The following is a 19,034-nucleotide window of genomic DNA, read 5'->3' as shown; positions in this document are numbered from 1 at the left end:
TAATGGGACTGCTTAATGTACGGCATTAGTCCTGTTTGTTCTAATTTAAAACACACACAGAATGAGATTTTCAAAAGCTCCTACGTGACTTAGGAATATAAATCCCAGTAGCTTTTAGGCATTTGAACAGCCCTACCCAGAGTCTCTATGTTATGTTGTACTGTGTCCTACATTTAAGGATTGTGAGATGAAGCATGGTAATGGCAGCGGGTGGTCAGTGGTTGGTGAAAGCCAATACCTGCCACTTGGCGATGAAGTGAAGGCTGCTTAATAGGTTATTAAAGTGCTCAGCGACCTCTATGTAAACTGATCTATAGCTCTGCTTTAAGCTGTTTTATTAAAGAGGTGTTTCTCTCTGACAGTTCGATTAGGGCAGTTTCTTTATGGTAACATGCTTATGCATAAACTACAAGCTTAGCTTCTTGACGACATCATCATCATCCAGTCATAAGAGCGTGCCTTCACAACAGCACAAACCGGTTCGCCAATTCAAAACTCTTTAGCCTAACTTCACTTTTGACCACAGACACCAGCCAAAAGAAAAATACATTTACAGAAGGAAATTAGGTTTTAGCTCAGACTATTTCCTGTGCACAGACCTTGCTCATTCAGCCTCTCTAGTGATATCAAGCTGCCATCTGTCCCAGTCATGAAATAACGTCTGCGCTAAACACTCGTTTTTATTTCAGACAGGAAAGTTTATGGAGAGGATCTGAGGTCACTTATTGGTTGGGGAGAAACCAATGTTGTCAGATCACTAGACTGAAATTGGAAAGATCATCATGCATGAAGAGAGACAGAAGCATTTGCAGGAAACAAGTTACGATGGAGAGCTCAGGGTCTCACTGCACTATCTGTACAAACATGGTTGCCAAAGTACACCCAATCTTCCCCATAAATTTACATAAATTAATAAGGCTGCTGGCTAGGTAAGCAAATGATCATCAATCATCATCAAGCCTTCCATATATCTTGCCTTCCACATGTGACGTGACAATCAATTACCAAACACTCGAGCAACACACAATGCTTAGTGCTAGTTGCATCTTCCACTATATCACATGGGATGGAGTCTATAACCCCAGTTTTCTTTATAATGTTGTGACAGATCTGTTATTCTCCTAGCAGAAGGTTTGATCAGTTAGAAGATAAATAAGGGAGAGATTTTCAAAGCTACAAATAACATCTAGGCACACAACTCCTGCTGACTTTCAGAGGAAGTTTAGCACCTCACTGCCATCTGTGCTTTGGAAAAATCTACCCGTAAATCTCTACAACATACAGGAAAGAATCTATTTAAAGTCTGATCAAACTTTAAATAAGTAACTAAAATGTTTTCTCTAAAGGTTTAGTGAACTTATTCTTATACTAGGGGCCAAAAAGGGTGAGATAAGTTACATGAATAATAGCAAGTCTAATGTGAAAACAGAAATCACTGACATTTTTATGTTACCAAATCAAGGCTTATTACAGCAAGCTCTGTGTTAAATTCTGTTTTTATAGAATAGCTTAAAATGTAATGGGAATGTGTCCAACACAGCTTGCATTAGTGTCACCACCCAGGCTATATCACTGAAGTGCAGGCTACTAAGGGATATGCTTGAACGAGCCAACACGGATGCTCTAGTTAGTGCACAACTGGAATGGACATTCAAGTGGTTTTCTCTGCCATCAGCAGCTAATGCATGGTCCCCTTAGCTGCTCTCGGAACCCGAACAGTGTTCCGCAGAACACCAATTGAGAAACACTGCATTAGACCATCCGGTCTGAACAATTTGGCCTGTGTCTCCAAATCCATGTGGTACCAGGTGTTTGCAAGCCAGGTACTGCAAGGCTATTAGTTGATTTGCATGAATCAGGGTTTTTCCATCTGCAACAGCTAAGGGGAAATTTTTTCAGGCTCGAATATTGCATCCATGCATGGTAACATGATCCCAGAATGTCCTGGTCTATCAGTGATTTTTTTTAAAAGTGCCGTTATCAAGCCCTAGATATTAGAGAGGCTGATGGGCCTTTAAATGGAGCAGTCCATTAGAAAGAAGGAGAGAATAAATGAGGATTCCTAAGAGACTTTCAAATTAAGCAGGGAAGGAAGAAAAACAAAACAAAAAGCCCTTCTCTATGATGTTCCACAATAGTTCAATACCACTCTGAACAATCAAGCTGCAACATCTCAAAGCCAAGATCTCTACAGCCGGGCACTGCACACCACAGGAACGTTACTCACTCTTGTACCATGGAGGAAAAGCAAAAAGAAAGATAATTCAATAGAGCACACAGCAGAGTCCTTTTCTTCGGGTGTCAACTGAGAAAGAAAAACAAGATTGTAAAAATCCTGCCAAGTCATCTGTGGCACAGGTGCGTGGGCCAATCACAGAATCATAACGTCAGAAGGGACCACAAGTAAGTATAGCTGAAGTAATATAGATTAGTCACTCAGGAAGTTGTCTTCATATTGATTAATCAAGCATTAAAGATTAAAGGAAAAACTTCTATGTTATTCAGCTTCAAAAGCCTCTCTTAGGCTCTGACTAATCAAAGGATTGCCCTGGACTTTAATGCTCCTAATGGAGTTTTTGCAGACCCAAATTAATATATATTTAATATCGCAGAACAAAGAAAAATTCAGTGATTTTTTTGGGGGGGGAAGAAATGTCAGGTTTAGCACTATTTGTCAAATAATGCAACTTGAAATTCACCTCTGTGCAGAACGGCCAGCATAAAGCACTATTTATGCTCTCCATCATCTGGGGGTAAAGTGGTCCATAGACCTTGAGTTGGTCCCCTACATATGAGTCATTTCTCCCTCACTGAATAATGCTGGGTGAACAGTTCTATTTTGTTTTTTCCCAGTGCTCTGGATCTAAATCCAAGTTGCTCCATTTTGTTAAAAAGCCTTAATGTCCATTGAAAAAACCACCCTCCAAGCTATTGTTTTGACTGATGCTGTTTAACTTCTTGATACTGAGTGATTTTTTTTTTTAAATCTCCTAGGAGGCTTGGTATAGGTCACTAAACTTTTAATGGGCACTGAGCCACCAAAACCCTTAGGCCTGACCTCCACAGTGTTCGTACTGGTATACCTATGTAGGTTGGGGGTGCAGTTTTTCCACAAATATAGTTACACTGGTATGACCCCAGTGTAGATGCACTTATACCAGTATGAAGGTGCCTTACATCAGTACAGCCTATTCTCATAGAGGAAGGGGAATAAGCTATACCAATATAAGGCATCTTTATAAAATAGTGTAACTATGCCCACAAGAGGGTGGTTGTCCTGCTTTACCGTACCAGGATAGTTGAAGATTTCCACATCTGTGTTTAGACAACGCTTGAAGTTGCTTCAAAAGCTGGTTCCCTTTGCTTTTGGCTCCAGTTTTGCCACCTCTAGCCATTTACTAGCCAATCTCACGATTCTGAGCATTTTTTCAAGCTCCTAAGAGACTGGCATATTTGACAAAATAATAATTAAAAAATCCTTCACAGATGGACAATTCTCTTCTATTCCAGGATAGATGGGACTTAAGATGGACACAATAACTGAAGGTAAAGGCTGAGATCCATCCATCCATCACTGCCCACCATCCTGCAGTCGCAAGAGGTCAACCAGAAATAGAATAAAGTGGGAAGAGGGAGGGGGGCAGAAAAGAGTGCAGCTCCCCCTTCTGCGCTCATGAACTGTTCCTTGAGAACTCACCCTCTTTGTTTCAATTTACTGTGAACACTGATCCTAACAGATCATTCAACTCCACAGAGAAAGGAGAAAATAAGCCAGAATCCCTGCATGTCTGGGTTGGGAAATTCATTTGGGAGGGAAAGCTTGATTCAACCTAGGTATTCATAAATCCATGTACATCTGGGAATGTGTGTTTAGTAAAGAAGTGGGTAAACGTTCCGATACACCCTAATATTGTGTGACATCAGAACTGAGATCCTGATTCATGTGCTTAAATTTCAGCATGTTCAGAATTTGTCCTTATTCAGCAAAGAACTTGTACTTAAAAACAGGACTGTTTACATGCTTGAAATCAAGCATGTGCATAGGTACTTGGCTAAAGCAAATCTAATGGGTGAGATGCAAAGCTTGTTCATATCAGTGGGTTTTGGAACAGGCCCTAAGCAAAAGAGAAATGTGTAAACTCATACTCTATATATAGGTCACAGGTAAAAAAAACCAACACTGATGTAAGGTTATTACAGAGGAGGATTTTTTTTTCCCCCCAACAAAGCAAAATCTGCCTTCAAGTTTCATAACTCAGTTTAATTCATAACTTCCAGAATATTTTGTGCAAAATTTCACTTCCAATCATACAGTGTAGGCTAGATTAGTACTGATATGAATCAAATAGCTACACGCAGCATAAAAATTAGCATTCTGATCAACCGCTCCATTATGATTAATTAGCAGCGAAGCCTGCAATAAGTTTATTAAGAAGAACTTGGCTCACTTCCTACACAGGCACAAAGAAAAATGTTTTCAGCATGAATATTTCATTTTCCAGTATTTTAACAGATGTTTTGCCATATTTTTATACCTCTCTTGCCAGCCTCTCTTACCAGTTACATTTCCATTAGTGACTGCAGAACAAAAAGACATGCTAACGAAAATCCAATTTCCACTAGATGGTTGCTTTAATTTTTATCTCAGTTTCTCCACTGGACACTGTACCCCATCTTACCTACAACTATTCCTAATTTGAGGAAACATTAAGATTGTTAAGTTATTTAAATAAAAACACTAAGACATTCTGAAGAAGAGTCTGCTACACGCGAGAAGAGTCTGCTACACCAGCCGTCTAAGGCTGTGTCTTCACTGCTGAGTTAACTTAAGTGATCAGAACCTGGGTTAACCAATACCGGGTGGGAAGAGCTGCACTGCAAAGCCCTACCCGAGTTATTGGGTCTTCTCTGGTGCTGCATTCCCCAGGGCTTCGTCTACACCGGCAGTGCAGGATCGATTTTGCGGGTTCGACTGCGTGGCACTAAAGACTCGCTCACTCAAACCCGGAAGTCAACACTGTAAATCCACCCTAGCAAGTAGCGTAGCGCTGTGTCAATGGGAGGGCATTTCCCATTGGCGCAGCACAGTGGAAATGCCGCGGTAAGTAGACGTTAAGGAAGTCGACAGGAGATACGCAAGTTACTGTACGTAGCTTGCCTATCTTCCGTTGACTGCCGCCGAAATCCACAGCCAGTGTAGACCAGACCTAGGATGTCTGGGGGCACATCCCATGTTTCACCGAGCTGCAGTGAACTGAACCACTCTTTGATTCTTTCCAAGTGAATTGTGGGAGAACTTGTCTGTCCTTCTGGGAACACACACAAATTGTGGAAAGGTTTTGGGAGACTAGAAGGACTCAAGTGGTTTAGCTTACATCCTCACTGCAAAGTGAGTACATTCCAGCCCAAGTGAATCAGTACCCAGGCTCTAACCCTCAGCGGGTATGTCTACATTACATCTAGAAGCAAGCCTCCCAGCCCAGGTCCACAGACTTGTGCTTGCACACTCAAAATAGCTGCATAAACATTGCTGTGATGTGGTTTGGGCTGGTGCTTGCCCTCCTGCAACCCAAGGCCCAAGCCACAATGTCTACACAGCTATTTTTAGTGCAGCAGTGTGAGCTCCACCAAAGACAGAAGTCTGTGGATCCAGGTTGGGAGGCTCATTCCCAGATGCAGTGTAGACTCACCAGCTAGGCTGGGTTTAAAGCACCACCAAACTCAGGTGAGAGGGTTTGGGGTGTGGCTAGGAGAGGGATTAGGGGCAGCACCTGAAGAAAAAGCAAAGTTATTTCTGCAGTGAAGACAGACCCTAACAGAGTGTTACTTCTGCAGCTCAAGAGGCTCATGCTTTTAGTGCTAAAAGGCCTGGGATCAAAATCTATTGGCAGGTCAAGCAAACAAGGTGGTTAAAACAACAGGTATTCTACAGCTGAAAATATTTGCTGTATACTCCCTCCCCACTGCCCTTTTTGGAAAAAAACTGCAGATTCATTTAAAGCAAATATTCATCAAGTGGCTGTGCTTGCCAACTGACCGCAGCCAGAGCAGTTCAACTAATTTAGTACAAATATGTAACTAGCATCTCTTGCAGTAAATTAAGAAGTTCTAAAGCAAATCATAGAGGTTTATACACAAATTGGTTCAAATTAGCTCAAGTCTGGCTCTACTTGACAAAAGGGACTTTATAAAAAGGCTGCCTTCCAACGAGATGCATCCACTCCCCTCACACCTAAGCCATCTATGCTCACTTTGCAGACATGTTTTTGCAGGAAGCAAGGCAGAGGCAATAGAGGTATGGGCCAGCCAGCAGGGTACGTCCTGCCTGATGGATTTGTGCAGTGGTCAGCCAAGTTCCATTTCAGAATTCTTTTCACAGCTGACTTTAGAAGCTCAGGCAGCCACCTCCCTTTTCAAAATCGCAGGATGAGTTTGTGCCAGAGATCACTAGAAAAATCCATAAGCCTGCGACCTGAGCAAATTTACTACCAAAGTCAGAGCGTAGAAGTCACTGTAGTCTGAACATAACCGTTCCACTAGCTTGCACCAGATGCAGACCTGAGCTCACATCCCGCAAACACTTAAGCCCAGAACTTTATCAACAGACATGCAATGGATTCAGGAAGGCAAAGTTGGCTCTAGCTTTAAATATACGTCACATATGGGGCAAGCACAGTCCAACAGCTCAGAAACTACAAACAATCCCCTCCTCTGATTATTCACACCCAAGGACGAGGTTGGAAGGCAGTTTCCTCTTAATGGTTTCTATAAAATGTCTTAAGAGCTGCCTGGCAGCTAAGGCTACCAATGCTGCTTGCTTACGCGGTCTGGATATTCAATAAGCAATATGAAAGAGAGATGGCTCCGTATGGTAGCTTGTGCCATTGCTGTCGTGTGTACTGGGCAGGGAGTCTAGAAACTGCTTCAGGCAGACAGGTTTTGAGCCAAGAAAGTAAAATGCTTCTAATAGCATTTGGAAAAAAGGAAAATGCAAGCTGATCCCTAATAGAATGGGATATCAGCTCTTGACGCGCGCTCATTTAGGGGAGGTAGAGTTTGGGAAATATCTATTTCGGTTTCAGAATTTAAGGTTGCATGGCTAGCCCAAAATGTAAGCCCTAAAAGTGACCTCATTTTCAGAGGCCCTGAGCATTTGTTACTCCCATTAATTCTCAGCTGGAGTTGAGGGAGCTCAGCACATCCAAAAGTCAGGCCACTTTTACTGAGGTGCCTAAACTTAGTGTGCAGCAGCCACCACGTTGGCCAACATCAAACGATTGAACCAGGGATCTTCAGAGCTAAAAGCATGAGCTTCCACAGCTCCAGCCGTAGTGCCAGGCTCTGTAGCTGGTCGCTGTAACAAGCTCACATCCTCGGTGGATTGGGCAGAGATGGGGATCTAGAATACATACTGACCAGTGGGTTACCCAGAAACCAGGGGTAAAATTTTCAGATGTGCCTATGTGGCTGAGGCACATTTGAACATCTTCTCCCTACGCTTGAAAATGTTGGCTCCAGCTTTTAGAACTGCAGAAAAAGCATTACGAAGCAAATGGGATCAGTTACCACTTGTGCTCGAAGACTCTGCCACAACAGGTGAGGGTTACAAGACTGTCTTTGCTTCCAATGAAGCACATGTTTATTAAAACTAGGGCTAACCCATGAGCCAGAAGAAAACATCGACTGTCTTGTGGAGAAGGTTTGAGTTTAATATCTAGAAGTCAGAGACTGATCTCAATAGCCTAAGAAAGTATGATTAAATACCTGAGCATTCTTTCAATTATTGTATAAGCTGAACCCTTGGAATACATTATAGATAAAAATTCCATTAGTGGTGGTAGTGATATTGCAATAGCATCCAAGGATTTAATCAGGAAGGAGGACCCCATTGTGCTAGGTACTGTACACCCATCCACCCACACCCAGCAGGCCCATTTCCAAAAGGTGATGAGCATCTGTCACTCCCAGAGACTTCAATAAATCCTGCAGGCTTTTGATAGAGGCCCCCAATTTTCAAGTGCCCAAGGAATAAATCCGAAAGTAACGGAAATATTGATATTAAAACTCCACATTCTGTGCTGGTTACCTGGCGTGTCGGATAACGGAAGAGGAATGAAAGGATCAGGCACTGTCAGAAGTGGAGGGCTAGTGTCGAGACTCAGAATGTCTTGTTTTTTCAGCAGTACAGGCAGCATGAAACCAGACAGAGAGAGAGAGAGAGAGAGAGAGAGAAAAGCAAAAAATGTCAAGCCGAAATGGTGCAGCACTGAGACACAGATAGATCTTAAAAGATTTAAAACCATGCCTGGGGAAAACAAGGCTATTTTGTTATGGAAAAGTTAGTAATAAGACCACCATGGAGCTCTTCCATTGTGCTTTTAATCCGTAAATCTCAGAGAGCTTTACAAAGGAGGTACATTTTACAGATGGGGAAACCCAGGCTAGAGTCCAGGTCTAGACAGAATCCAGAATAGAACCCAGGTCTGGTTCAACCCAGTCCAGTGCCATAACCACTGAAGCGGATTGACTGCCCCTCTTCCAAAATGCACACTTATGCATCATGCAGAACTGAACTTCACAAGTGCTGACAAAATACGAGCAAATCCACCAGCACTACCTCCTTAGCTCACATTTAAGAGGAAGAGGACACAAGCTTCCAGTCCCTGCGGAAGCATCAACAAAACTTCTGAGAGGCATGCCTTAGGTAACACAGATCTCAGAGCAGGGAAGGGTCTATGGGCAAAGTAAGAAACTTATAGAGCATGAAAGCCAAAGAGAGGCACAGAGTAACACCAACCCATTATGTATTTGGACTGCAGTAGCCCTGATCAGGGCTGTATAAACACAAAGTGTGTGTGTGAGTGTGTGTGTGAGTGTGAGTGTGTGTGTGTGAGTGTGAGAGAGAGAGAGAGAGAGAGAGAGAGAGAGACTGCTCTGAAGAGTTTACGATCTATGTATAAAAGAAAGGAGGAGGGAGAAAAGAAGTTATCTGAATTGTACAGATGGAGAAAAGTAGTTAAGAAAGATTTACCCAAGGTCTGCACAGCAGCAAAGCTGGGAATTAAACGGAGGTCAGAATCCTAGTCCAGTGTCTTACCCACAAGACCTTGCTTCCTCTTGTAATACTAATACTAACTATGTCTATATAGCACCTTTCAACCAAAAATCTCCAGTGCTGTAGAGAAGACACTGAGCAAATGCCTACCAACCCTTCGCAGTGGGAGAATACGATAGTCACAGCTGTGTTAAGAGGACTGAGCAGGCTTCAATATCATGGGAAAAAGTCTAGAAACTGGAGACCCCATGAGAATTAAGGACACTTTGCACCTAGAAGGACACGGGCCTACGGTATGCGTGTTAGGGCATTTAAATAATCAACTTAGAGGGCAGCACCTCAATTGGTGTCAACTGGCATTTTTCCATTAAAGTCGATGAAGCAACACTGATTGATGCTAGTGGCAAGTCAGACCCATATCCTGTTGAGTGGCTAGAGAAAATTATCTGCAACACAGACACTCACTGAAGCTGCTTCTGTTACTCCACAGCTCTCCAGCTAGCAGGTGCAAGTCCCTGCAAAACTACCGAGCTCAATCGTAAGCTTCTCTAAGTCCTACTTATATTTAGAAATCATTTTAAAATGTATTTCTTCATTTTTCCCCCCCCACTGGAGTAATTAAGATTCTAGGATGATCTAAAAAAATCAGACCCAGCCCTATAACCTGGTTCTCTTACTAGCACATACCTGTGCTCACAGCTAATTTACAATACAGGAAGACTCCCTGGAGTCTTAACCCAACGAAGACGGTTTTTAAACGGTGAAAAGGTCAGCTGAGGCTGTCAGCCCTGCCCCCTGGACAGTCTAGAAAGAGAAGACTGGCCCAGGGGGATGGATGAGACAGTCCTCAATAATATAAAAGTTTGTCATAAAGAGGACAGTGATCAATGTCCACTGAGGGTAGAAGAAGGAGCAATTGGCTTAGCTGGCAGCAAGGGAGATTTAGGTTGGATATAAGGAAAATCTTTCTAATTGTAAGTATAGGAAAGCACTGGAACAGGTCACCTAGGGAGGTTGTAGAATCCCAGTCACTGGAGGTTTTTAAGAACAGGGATAGGTAAACACTCCTCAGGGATGGTCTAGGTAGACTTAGTCCTGCCTCAGCATGGGGGGACGGACTAGATGACTTCTCGAGGTCCCTTCCAGCCCTACATTTCTAGGATTCTATATCCCATCCGAGCCGATAGAAATGGAATCACCTGGCACATCAAGCTGATTTTTCTCAAGGAGTCAGGCAAGTTTCGACCAATAAATTCCCCTGAACCCATCTGTTCCAGATGAAGTCTTCGAGTGCAGAACAGCTACTGTATTATTCATGATGGTTAGTAGTGAGAGGCTGTCTTTCCTATGGACTTTAAGTGTTTTTTTTCCCAGTGTCTAACCTCCCCAAAGAGCTACCTCACTGTGTCCATTGATTCGGTATCCACTAGCCAACAGATGAACTGCACAGGTTTCCCAGGCTGAGGTCTTCCATTACAGGATATTTCTTACTACGTGTCCCTCCTGCCATCCTTTTTTGATTAAGGTACCAAGTCTGTTCCGTATTTGCTACGGAGATGCCCAAAAAGGCAACTGGCCGAAGAAACAAGGTCAGTCAAATGGATCTGGGCCTCCAGGAGGCTGCAGAAAAACAACCTCCACCTACCACCCGTACTATCTCAAGGAGAGGCTCTTGCAGTGTACGTTCACATGCTCACCTGATCCAGCTGTAAAGGAAGAGGAACCAAAAGCATCTGCCTGTGTTGTAGATGGAGGTGGCTGGAAGCCAGGAATCAAGTTCTCTGTGGAACTGCCAAGTTTCTCTGGAGGTTTACCTGAAATTCCAGAATGGTGGGTTGCACTCGATGGTAGATTGCTCCCATTTTGAAGCTGATCTACTTATCTATATCTAATAGCTTTAAAATAACATTGCAGAACGTTATTTTTACTCCTATTTCCCGCAAGCCATCATTCGCAGATGAAGCAACGTAACAATCTGCATGGAGCAGACCTGCAGGCAGCTGTGTAATTGATACACCGTGGTTTTCTGCGATAGGGCCAGAGCCCACCATTCTTACTCATGGGGAGCCGTATCTTACACCTCGAGTCATCTCCCTGACCCCACTGGGCTGAAGGCACTAGCAGAGGTGAGCAGGGGTGGCAGAATCTAGCTGTCGATATTCAGAAAGCCAGATGAACACCACATCCTGGACGGCTTCTACGAAACGCCACATGCCCAGTAAAAGTGTGAGATAAAGCTACTGGATCCTCGGCTGGTGTAAACAGAAATAAATGGCGTTATAATCATTGACCCCAGTTGAGCTGGCTGTTGCAGGTAACCTTTACCAGGAGGTTGTGGTGCAAACAAAATGCCCTAGATGTTAACAGGTTAGTTCTGTGGGTTCTCGCGCCCACAAGAACTCTCTGTAACTGGAACATTTCAGAAGCCTCTAGCTACTGTCACCCTTCCACTGTTATGCTATTCCCACTTTCCCAGACCCAGAAGGGAGCAACACCAGTCACTAGCCGATAGGATGCTCTCCAATAAACTCACCGTCACCCAGTTTTGCGAAGTCCTTGTTCAGCAGCTCCTCTGCCGTGAGTTTGGAGAAGTTATCGTCATCGAAGGGGTTCCACGTGGAGACGTCTGGTGGGTTGTAGACATTTTGCTGTGAGGTCCTGGGGGAGCCGGACGGTGTTGTGGAAGCAGACCTAGAAGCATCCCCCCCACAACCAAAAGATGAACCTCAGTGACGGAGCAAGTCATCTGGAAGTTTTCTGTGCACAACTGGATGAAGGGGCTGCTTGGGAAGGTGGGGGGTGGCGCTCAGTAGCCCGGGGCTCACTTCCAGTTTTGGTCTGATGTTATTAAAGCTCAGGCTTCAGCTGGCCACCGGCAAGGGCCAGGAAGGGATTTTTTTTGCCCCCCGTGTATTCTGGGAAATTTTTTATCCCCTCCCTCTGAAGGATCAAGGATGGTCATGCTCTCTCCCGGGTGTCAGCTGGCTGGTTCTTGCTCACATGCTCAGGGACTCACTGATTTTCATAGATGGGTAGGGAAGGAATTTCCCCCCAGGTCAGATTGGCAGCAATCTTGGGGAGTTTCTTTTTACTTCTTCTGCCGCATGTGGTTGCGGGTCACTTGCCAGGATTATCTGGGTACGTTTCAGTCCATCTTTGCCCTGCCACTCGGGCACTGGTGCACCTAGACCCCTCCTATTCTCGGTCTGTGGCATGTAACAGTTTAGTCTCCCATTGGTCTCATGTCCATTGCTGGGTTTAGTGGGCAGGGATGGGTGGTGCTGGTGGCCCGTGACATACAGAAGGTCAGCTAGAGGAGCTAGCGCTCCCTTCTGGCCTCAATCTCAGACTCCATGCTACACAGGAGGTCAGACCAGCTGACCATAATGGTTCCTTCTGGCCTTAACATCCAGGAGTTACTTTTTGCACAAGTTGATTTTCCTTTTTAACCCACACTCAGCGTGTCCCCCACCCCAAGTCACGGCAACGTCCTGGATCGCTTTCGCAGGAACTGGCATTAATCTGGTATCCTGGAGACAGCCCGAGACCACAAAATACAGGGTGGGAGGGAACAACAGTGCGTTAGTCTTACAGCTGCACCGGGGGTGGCGTGCAGCGAGGGGTTGGGGAAGACAGGCAAACAACTAAGTTAACAAAACCTCCAGAGCCAAGAGCTCCCACGTGGTCCAGGGGTTGCACTTACACGTGTCGAGTTTTAATCCACGGTGCCAGCAGCACACCGGGCACTGCAGACAGGTCAGAAGAACCCAGCCCCCGCCCCACTGAATGGAACGGTGTAAGCGCCTTGGTGCAGTTACAGAACCCCCTCAAAACGCTCCTTTGCAGTGGTGCTCAAACCTTCCCGGTCGTGTCCCCCTGACCAGTAACCGAATCGATCTGCACCCCACCCCCATTACTGCATAGCCAAGGCTTCCTCGGCAGCAGAACTTGGGCTGAAGGCAGAGAGAGGTGGAGCAGGGCTGGAAGTGTGGCGCTCCCTCCCAGCCCCCTGTGGGGTTGGCCCCAGCCCTGCGACACGCCCCCCTCCCCCCAAACATTCCTTCGTGCCCTCAGGGGGCATGCCCACACTTTGAGAACCACTGCTTTATTGCAACATGCAATAAAACGCCGTATCCAACATGCCATGTTGCAGCCTCCTGATTTTACAGAAGGTTTGATGGTACAGCTAGAACGTAGCAGGTTCTTTTGGGGAAGCATTGCTGCACGTGCCATGGTTGTAACATTGGCCAAGGGATGGCTGGGGTCCCGTGCTAAGCAAGAACCAGCGGCTACTGATCGCCTTCTGCCCACCATGTAGTCCCACAGGGGGTGTAGGCCCAGTTTGCTTGGCACATTGGGAAAGCAGAAGCAGTTGGGAGGTTTTTTAACTTCTGGGCTTTCAGGCACGGCAGGGGGTTACCAAATTGGAGTCCCAGATGGGCTGACTCAATCCCACCTTACGGGCATTTTACTCAAGAGTAAAGCAAAAAGCATCTCTCCTCCCTCCACACCCGTCATAAAGCAACCCGGCACCTACTTGGACTTGTTGAGACTGGCCTCGGCAGCGGCCGCCTGCAGGAGCTGGGTAGATTTGCTGGCCGGGACCCCAAAAACAGCGCTGTGCGTCACGTCGCTCAGAATCCTCCTGTGTCCTGCGCGCTGTGTCTTGGGGGAGGACGGCGGGGTGAGGGAGCCCAGCTTTTGCCCCTGGACAGCTGACGGCGGTGCAGTTTGAGGCTTTTGCTGTTGTCTTATCGGTGCTTGCTTCTAGGAAGGGAAACAAACGTATCAACTACTTGTCCTCGAAGAATGGCTGTGCTTGAAGAATTACTGCGCTCCGTCCGGGCACTGACCTCCTGCAGCGTAACGCAGCGGGGCAAATCTGAAAGAGCGTCACTGATCTACAGCACCAGGGTCCCGTTAAGACATAAATCACAAGTGACAATGCTTTCTGGTGCTGCACTGCAGTTCTTGGAGGGAAGAGGGACTCAGCGTGTGCTGCTAAAAGAGCAATTGCAGCCACCACATAACTAGGCTTCATGATTCACAACCTGGGCAGAAAAAATTCACACTAGAGAAGCCCAAAACCTCGTTGGCTGGGCAGATGGGTTAGAAGTCGTAGTGGGACAGGTTTCTGCCGGTGCTGGCTGTTCCACAAGGGCCAGATCCCCATGAATTCAGTGGGATTTCCACAGAAAACTTGTACATAATGGTTTCTTCACAGCTCAGGATGCCAGCTTCTTCCGAAATAGAAGTCAGCCACGTGCTTCAGTTGATTTGGACTGGATGTGGAACTGTTTCAAGCCCCCATCCCCGGGATGTCAGTGAGCATTGAACCCAGAACCTCCAACGCCAAAAGCCACAGACCAGCATTTGAGCTAAAGGAACAACTCCATTAGCTGGTAGCAGAGGTGGGCCCCTATCTTCTGCGGCTGGGATACAGCACACAGCCGGCAAGATACAAAACTACCCCTCAGCTGTGGGAACCAACACGACCAAACATTACCAGACAGAATACACACCACTTGACCAAGGAACAAGGAAGGCCTGGACAGGAGGGAGTTGTGGGACAAAGTATTTGAAAGGTCTGAACAGCAAGAGGGGAGGAGAATTGCACAGGGAGGTTCAAGCATGTCGCGCCAGACGGTAACGTTTTTCGATACAAAACTGGACACTAGAGGGGTCGATTTTGAAGCCTATGAAATAAGAACGTCAAAACGTTTCACAAAACTAGTTTCCTTTTGTGCCTACGTCAATCAGCTGATGTACGTCTACATGTACACCCACTCCAAAGATTGTGGTGTTAAATAATATTATGATTTGTCACCACTTGGGTTTTTAGTCAGCCTGCCAAGCGTGACTTCACGATTCAGCTACAGCTCAATCCCGATTTTAAAAAGGGAAAAAGTGGGGTGGGGAAGAGATGGAAAGCCTATCTATTTTATTTCCTTAGTCTGGGCATTGCCGTTCTGCCTCTGCTCCAGTACACAGCAGCATCTTGGCCCCTCTTCAACCAGGAAGGAGACACATTTCACTCTTTCTTCCTCCAGAACAAAAAACAAAAAAAACCACACGCCGAGCATGGAGTTTAACTGCTGCAGAGTCACATGCTCAAAGTGGCTGGGAGGAAGGCAATCAAGAGCTCTCTTTTCTTTCACCTGCTGCATTTTAAGCCTAATATTAGACTGCAGCTGAGAAGTGATCAGGTCTGACCATTTCTAATGCACCCAACCTTACGTCTTTCTATGTAGGTCACAGTAAAACCATGTGTTCGGGGAGAGAAGGGGGGAGGGAAGGGTTTTACTGAAATCTCTACAGAAATGTATACGGCTCATAATATCAAAAAAGTTATGGAACATGAAAAGGCTTTGACTAGGCCAAGCCTGGCATTCTCTGCTGAGAGAGCCTGCTATGGAGAGAAGATGTCTCACAATTCATTTTTTAAATGAGACAATTAATGCTTTTTCCTGGTTGCTGCAGGAATGGGAGCTGCACTGCAGACATCAGTTCTGATTAGCCTTTTGGAGGATGGGGGTAATTTTCATGCTGGTTTGTTGTATAAAAAGTTAAGAATATTTTCATATAATTGAATTTTGGCAAAAGATCTCCAGGGGCTTTAGAAAGGCTCTTTAATAAGTCTCAGGAATTTTCTCCTGCAGGAAGAGTGGAATCATGCATAGATTCATTCATTGATTCCAAGGCCAGAAGGGACCACTGTGATCATGTATTCTGACCTCCTGTATAACGCAGGCCAGAGAACTGCCCCAAATAACTCCTAGAGCAGATCTTCAAGAAAAAAAAAAAAATTCAGCCTTGATTTAAAAATTGCCTGTGGTGGGAAATCTACCATGCCCCTGGGTAAGTTGTTTCAGTGGTTAATTACTCTCACTGTTAAAAACGTATGCCTTATTTCTAGTCTGAATTTGTCTAGCATTAACTTCCAGCCGTTGAATAATGTCACGCCTTCATCTGCTAGATAATAGTGGGCCTGATCCAAAGCCCATTTGAATTCAATTGTCAAAACTCCCCATCGACTTTGCACCAGATCCATATGGGGGCAAAGAGCTAATACTCCTGGTCTAAGGTCACCTAGCAAATTGGTGGCAAAGCCAGGAACACAAGATAAAGATGAAAATGAACACATAGATAACACAGAAAAATATGACACAGCCATAAGGGGGGAAGGGAGGGACACTGCCCCAGCCTTTAGTCACGAGTAATTCTGTCAAAGTTCATTGGCCAAAATATCCCTGGTGTCAAGGGACAACACCAGAGAAGATGTGGGCCCAAGAAGAGTTACTCATAAGTAAGCCAAGGAGGATTTGGCTCTTAATTTGGCATGAAATATTCTGTAGTGGAACTGGTTTACATAATGCCACTTCCTTGGCATGTGTACAAACTATAGCACAGAAACTGGGCGCATCTCCTTTTCCTGCGTAAATAGAATTGAAGAGATGACCCGCCACTCCCCAAGAGACAAGCAAGCATGAATAGGTCTTTCAATGCTCCCCAAGCCAAGCGTCATTTCCTGCCCACTGTAACTGCAGAGAGATTTTGGCCATGGCGGATCGTGCTCTCTGGCACATCTCCCCTGGCTTTAACGTGGCAGAGAGTTGCTTGCTCTCCCGCTGCAAGGAAAGGCGTATTTCCCATCCAGTAAAGAGCACTTATTTTGGACACATGCACAGATGATTAGTGACGTGGATGACCTTTTTTTTTTGGTGTTGTAAAATCTCCTTTTCAATATAGCCAGACAGAAGCCCCTCACACCCACCCCACCCCTTAGAATCAAAGCAGAGTGGAAGGCTGTTCTTTTTGCTTTTCCCATCCGGGGGTTCAAGAAAACTAGGGTCAAGATTTTCAGAAGGGACTCCTGATTTTGGGTGCTTCCATTGGCCGATGCCCATCTTGGTGGCCTGTGTTATACAGACTAGGTGATCACAACGGTCCTTTCCGGCCATGGAATCTAGCAATCTATGATGCTTTAAAGGGGACTGATTTTCAGGGAGTGTTTATAGCACCTGCCTTCTGGAGAAAGAAAACAGAACAAAAAACCCCACCCAACTCCCGAAAGCCTCAGTTCGGGCACTCCACAAGTCTAGTCACTTTTGACAGTCTTTGCCTCGAACACTAATGCCGGGGTACGGAGTGGGTGACCAACACTACCCTCCGAATTTGGTCAGCCAGCCTCCAGAAGAGAACGTGTCGGTTTTATGTTGCACGTTAGCACCAGCTCTGCATACGCATTTCCAGGCGAGGTGGTAGGGGAAAAAAAGTTTGCCTGCTTCTAATGGGGCCCCAACGTTCAAACAGATTTTCAGGGCAAGGGGCTAGGAGTGAGGAATCTTGCGCTCCGCTCCAGTCTTAGATAGTGCCCCCATTGCTGTAGCATTGGCATGCCTCACCAAGTCGCGATGTCCGTATCCTCACGCACTCCTGGGAGGCAGGAAAGTGCTATTATCCCCATTGTACAGAGGGGGAACTGAGGCACAGAGAGGCTAAGTGACTTGCCCGTGTCACACAAGGAGTCTGGAAACCTCAGTTCGATTCCTTGGTGCGCCACACCGTCCCTAACCACTGTTCCATCCTCCCTCTCCTGGCTTGCAGCGTCCATCTTTGTGCCTTGGTTCCACACCCCATCTGCCAAGTGAGTGAGGCCGACCTCATGCAGGGTGAGCAGCTTTGTCATACGCATTCACGGTGCCATGACTGCAGCGAGCGGACACAAGGCGGGTAAATGATGTTCTACACAAGAGGAAAAGTTCCTCTCCTTCCTTCTCCCATCCGTTAGAGTAGACGGCAGGCCCAGAGGGCAGTTTCCATAGAGAATCCAGCCCCCACCGGTAGGGAAAAGTCCAAACAAGACCGGTCTCTTCTGAAGCACCTTAGAAGCAGCAAGACTGGCTCTGACAGCCATGGCGTGGTACCAAGCACTGGAGTTGCAGGCCTCTGGAGAATGCCTTATTCCCTAGCCCCTCTGGGCTGAATCCCGGGGAACAAAAAGAGGATGATGCCCCCGCACAACTACCCCAGCAGGTTGGGAGCTTAGTTTGTGCCCTGGCGGTGCTTTGAGCTCTTCCAGTGAGCAGCACTATATTGCACTTGCTTTCCTTCCCCTCCCCACCACTCACCCCTGCAGCTTTCAAGGCCGTGGTTCTTACCACTTGCTCCTGTGCAGGCGCTGGCTGTACCGCAGCCTGCGGCGCCTGTGGCATGGGAGCCGGTTGCTTCTGCTGAGCCACCGCCACAGCCGTCTTCTGCTGCATGGCTGCCTGCTGCGCAATCAGCTGCTGCTGGTAATAGCTCTGCATCAGTTGCTGTTGCGCCGGCACTGCCTGCGGTAGCACCTGGAACGGGGACACGGCTGGCTGCGGACCTGCCTGCTGCATGGCTTGGAGCTGCGGTACCGTAACAAAAAAGGAGAGCCGTGGCAATTGGTGAACTAAAAACAAATACGCGTCGATGACTCTGAGGCCCTCTGCAAAGCACTGCTGGGTTTGCACCCTAAAATAGAGAAACATTTTCTATTTCCTCCCACCTTCATAAAATATTAAAGGCATCAAATTTGTCTCCTCTTTCCGGGTATCTCCTTGGTGGGCCCTTGATAGAACATTTCTACCTGTTCGAGTTTAACAAAGGCTTCCCCCTCCCAGTTATCAATTAGGCACTGGGCTTATGTTGATGTTACGTCAGGTCTGTCCACACAGCAGAGAAAAAAGCTGCAGCTGGCCCGGGCCAGCGCACTCAGGCTTACAAGGCTTGGGCTGCGGGTCCATTTCACTTCCGGGCTCCGGCTGGAACCCGAACTCTGGGACCCTCAAACCTTACAGGGTCCTAGATCCCGGGCTCCAGCCCTTCCCCAGACTTCTACAGGACATCAAACAGCCCTGCAGCTGGCCCGGGCCAGCCCCAGGCATCTAGTCACTGTATCGACAGAGCCAGTATAAACATCCTTTCCCCGCTCAGCCATCAGGCCCTG

General features: G+C 46.3%; 1 protein-coding gene across 10 annotated transcripts in view; it reads right to left on the bottom strand.

Moving 5' to 3' along the window:
- Positions 1 to 19,034, bottom strand: part of AAK1 (AP2 associated kinase 1) — a 97,380-nt gene that overhangs the window by 22,941 nt on the left and 55,405 nt on the right. For 5 of the 10 annotated variants that reach the window (XM_067545818.1, XM_067545817.1, XM_067545821.1 and 2 more), the window contains exons 13-17: positions 18,217 to 18,453; positions 13,593 to 13,822; positions 11,589 to 11,746; positions 10,753 to 10,869; positions 8,087 to 8,167 (exon numbers count right to left, since the gene is read on the bottom strand). In XM_067545818.1, the coding sequence (XP_067401919.1) occupies positions 8,087 to 8,167; positions 10,753 to 10,869; positions 11,589 to 11,746; positions 13,593 to 13,822; positions 18,217 to 18,453 (823 nt within the window). The remainder of the gene's footprint in view (positions 1 to 8,086; positions 8,168 to 10,752; positions 10,870 to 11,588; positions 11,747 to 13,592; positions 13,823 to 18,216; positions 18,454 to 19,034) is intronic. The other 5 variants (XM_067545822.1, XM_067545823.1, XM_067545825.1 and 2 more) reach the window with 3 other exon arrangements.

This window comes from Emydura macquarii, unplaced genomic scaffold, assembly GCF_026122565.2.
Source record: "Emydura macquarii macquarii isolate MOO-44397 ecotype Brisbane River unplaced genomic scaffold, CSIRO-AGI_Emac_v2 contig_1110, whole genome shotgun sequence".
NCBI lineage: Eukaryota > Metazoa > Chordata > Testudines > Chelidae > Emydura > Emydura macquarii.
Note: the sequence above shows the minus strand (reverse complement) of the source record. Positions and strands in the feature narration are given on the sequence as shown.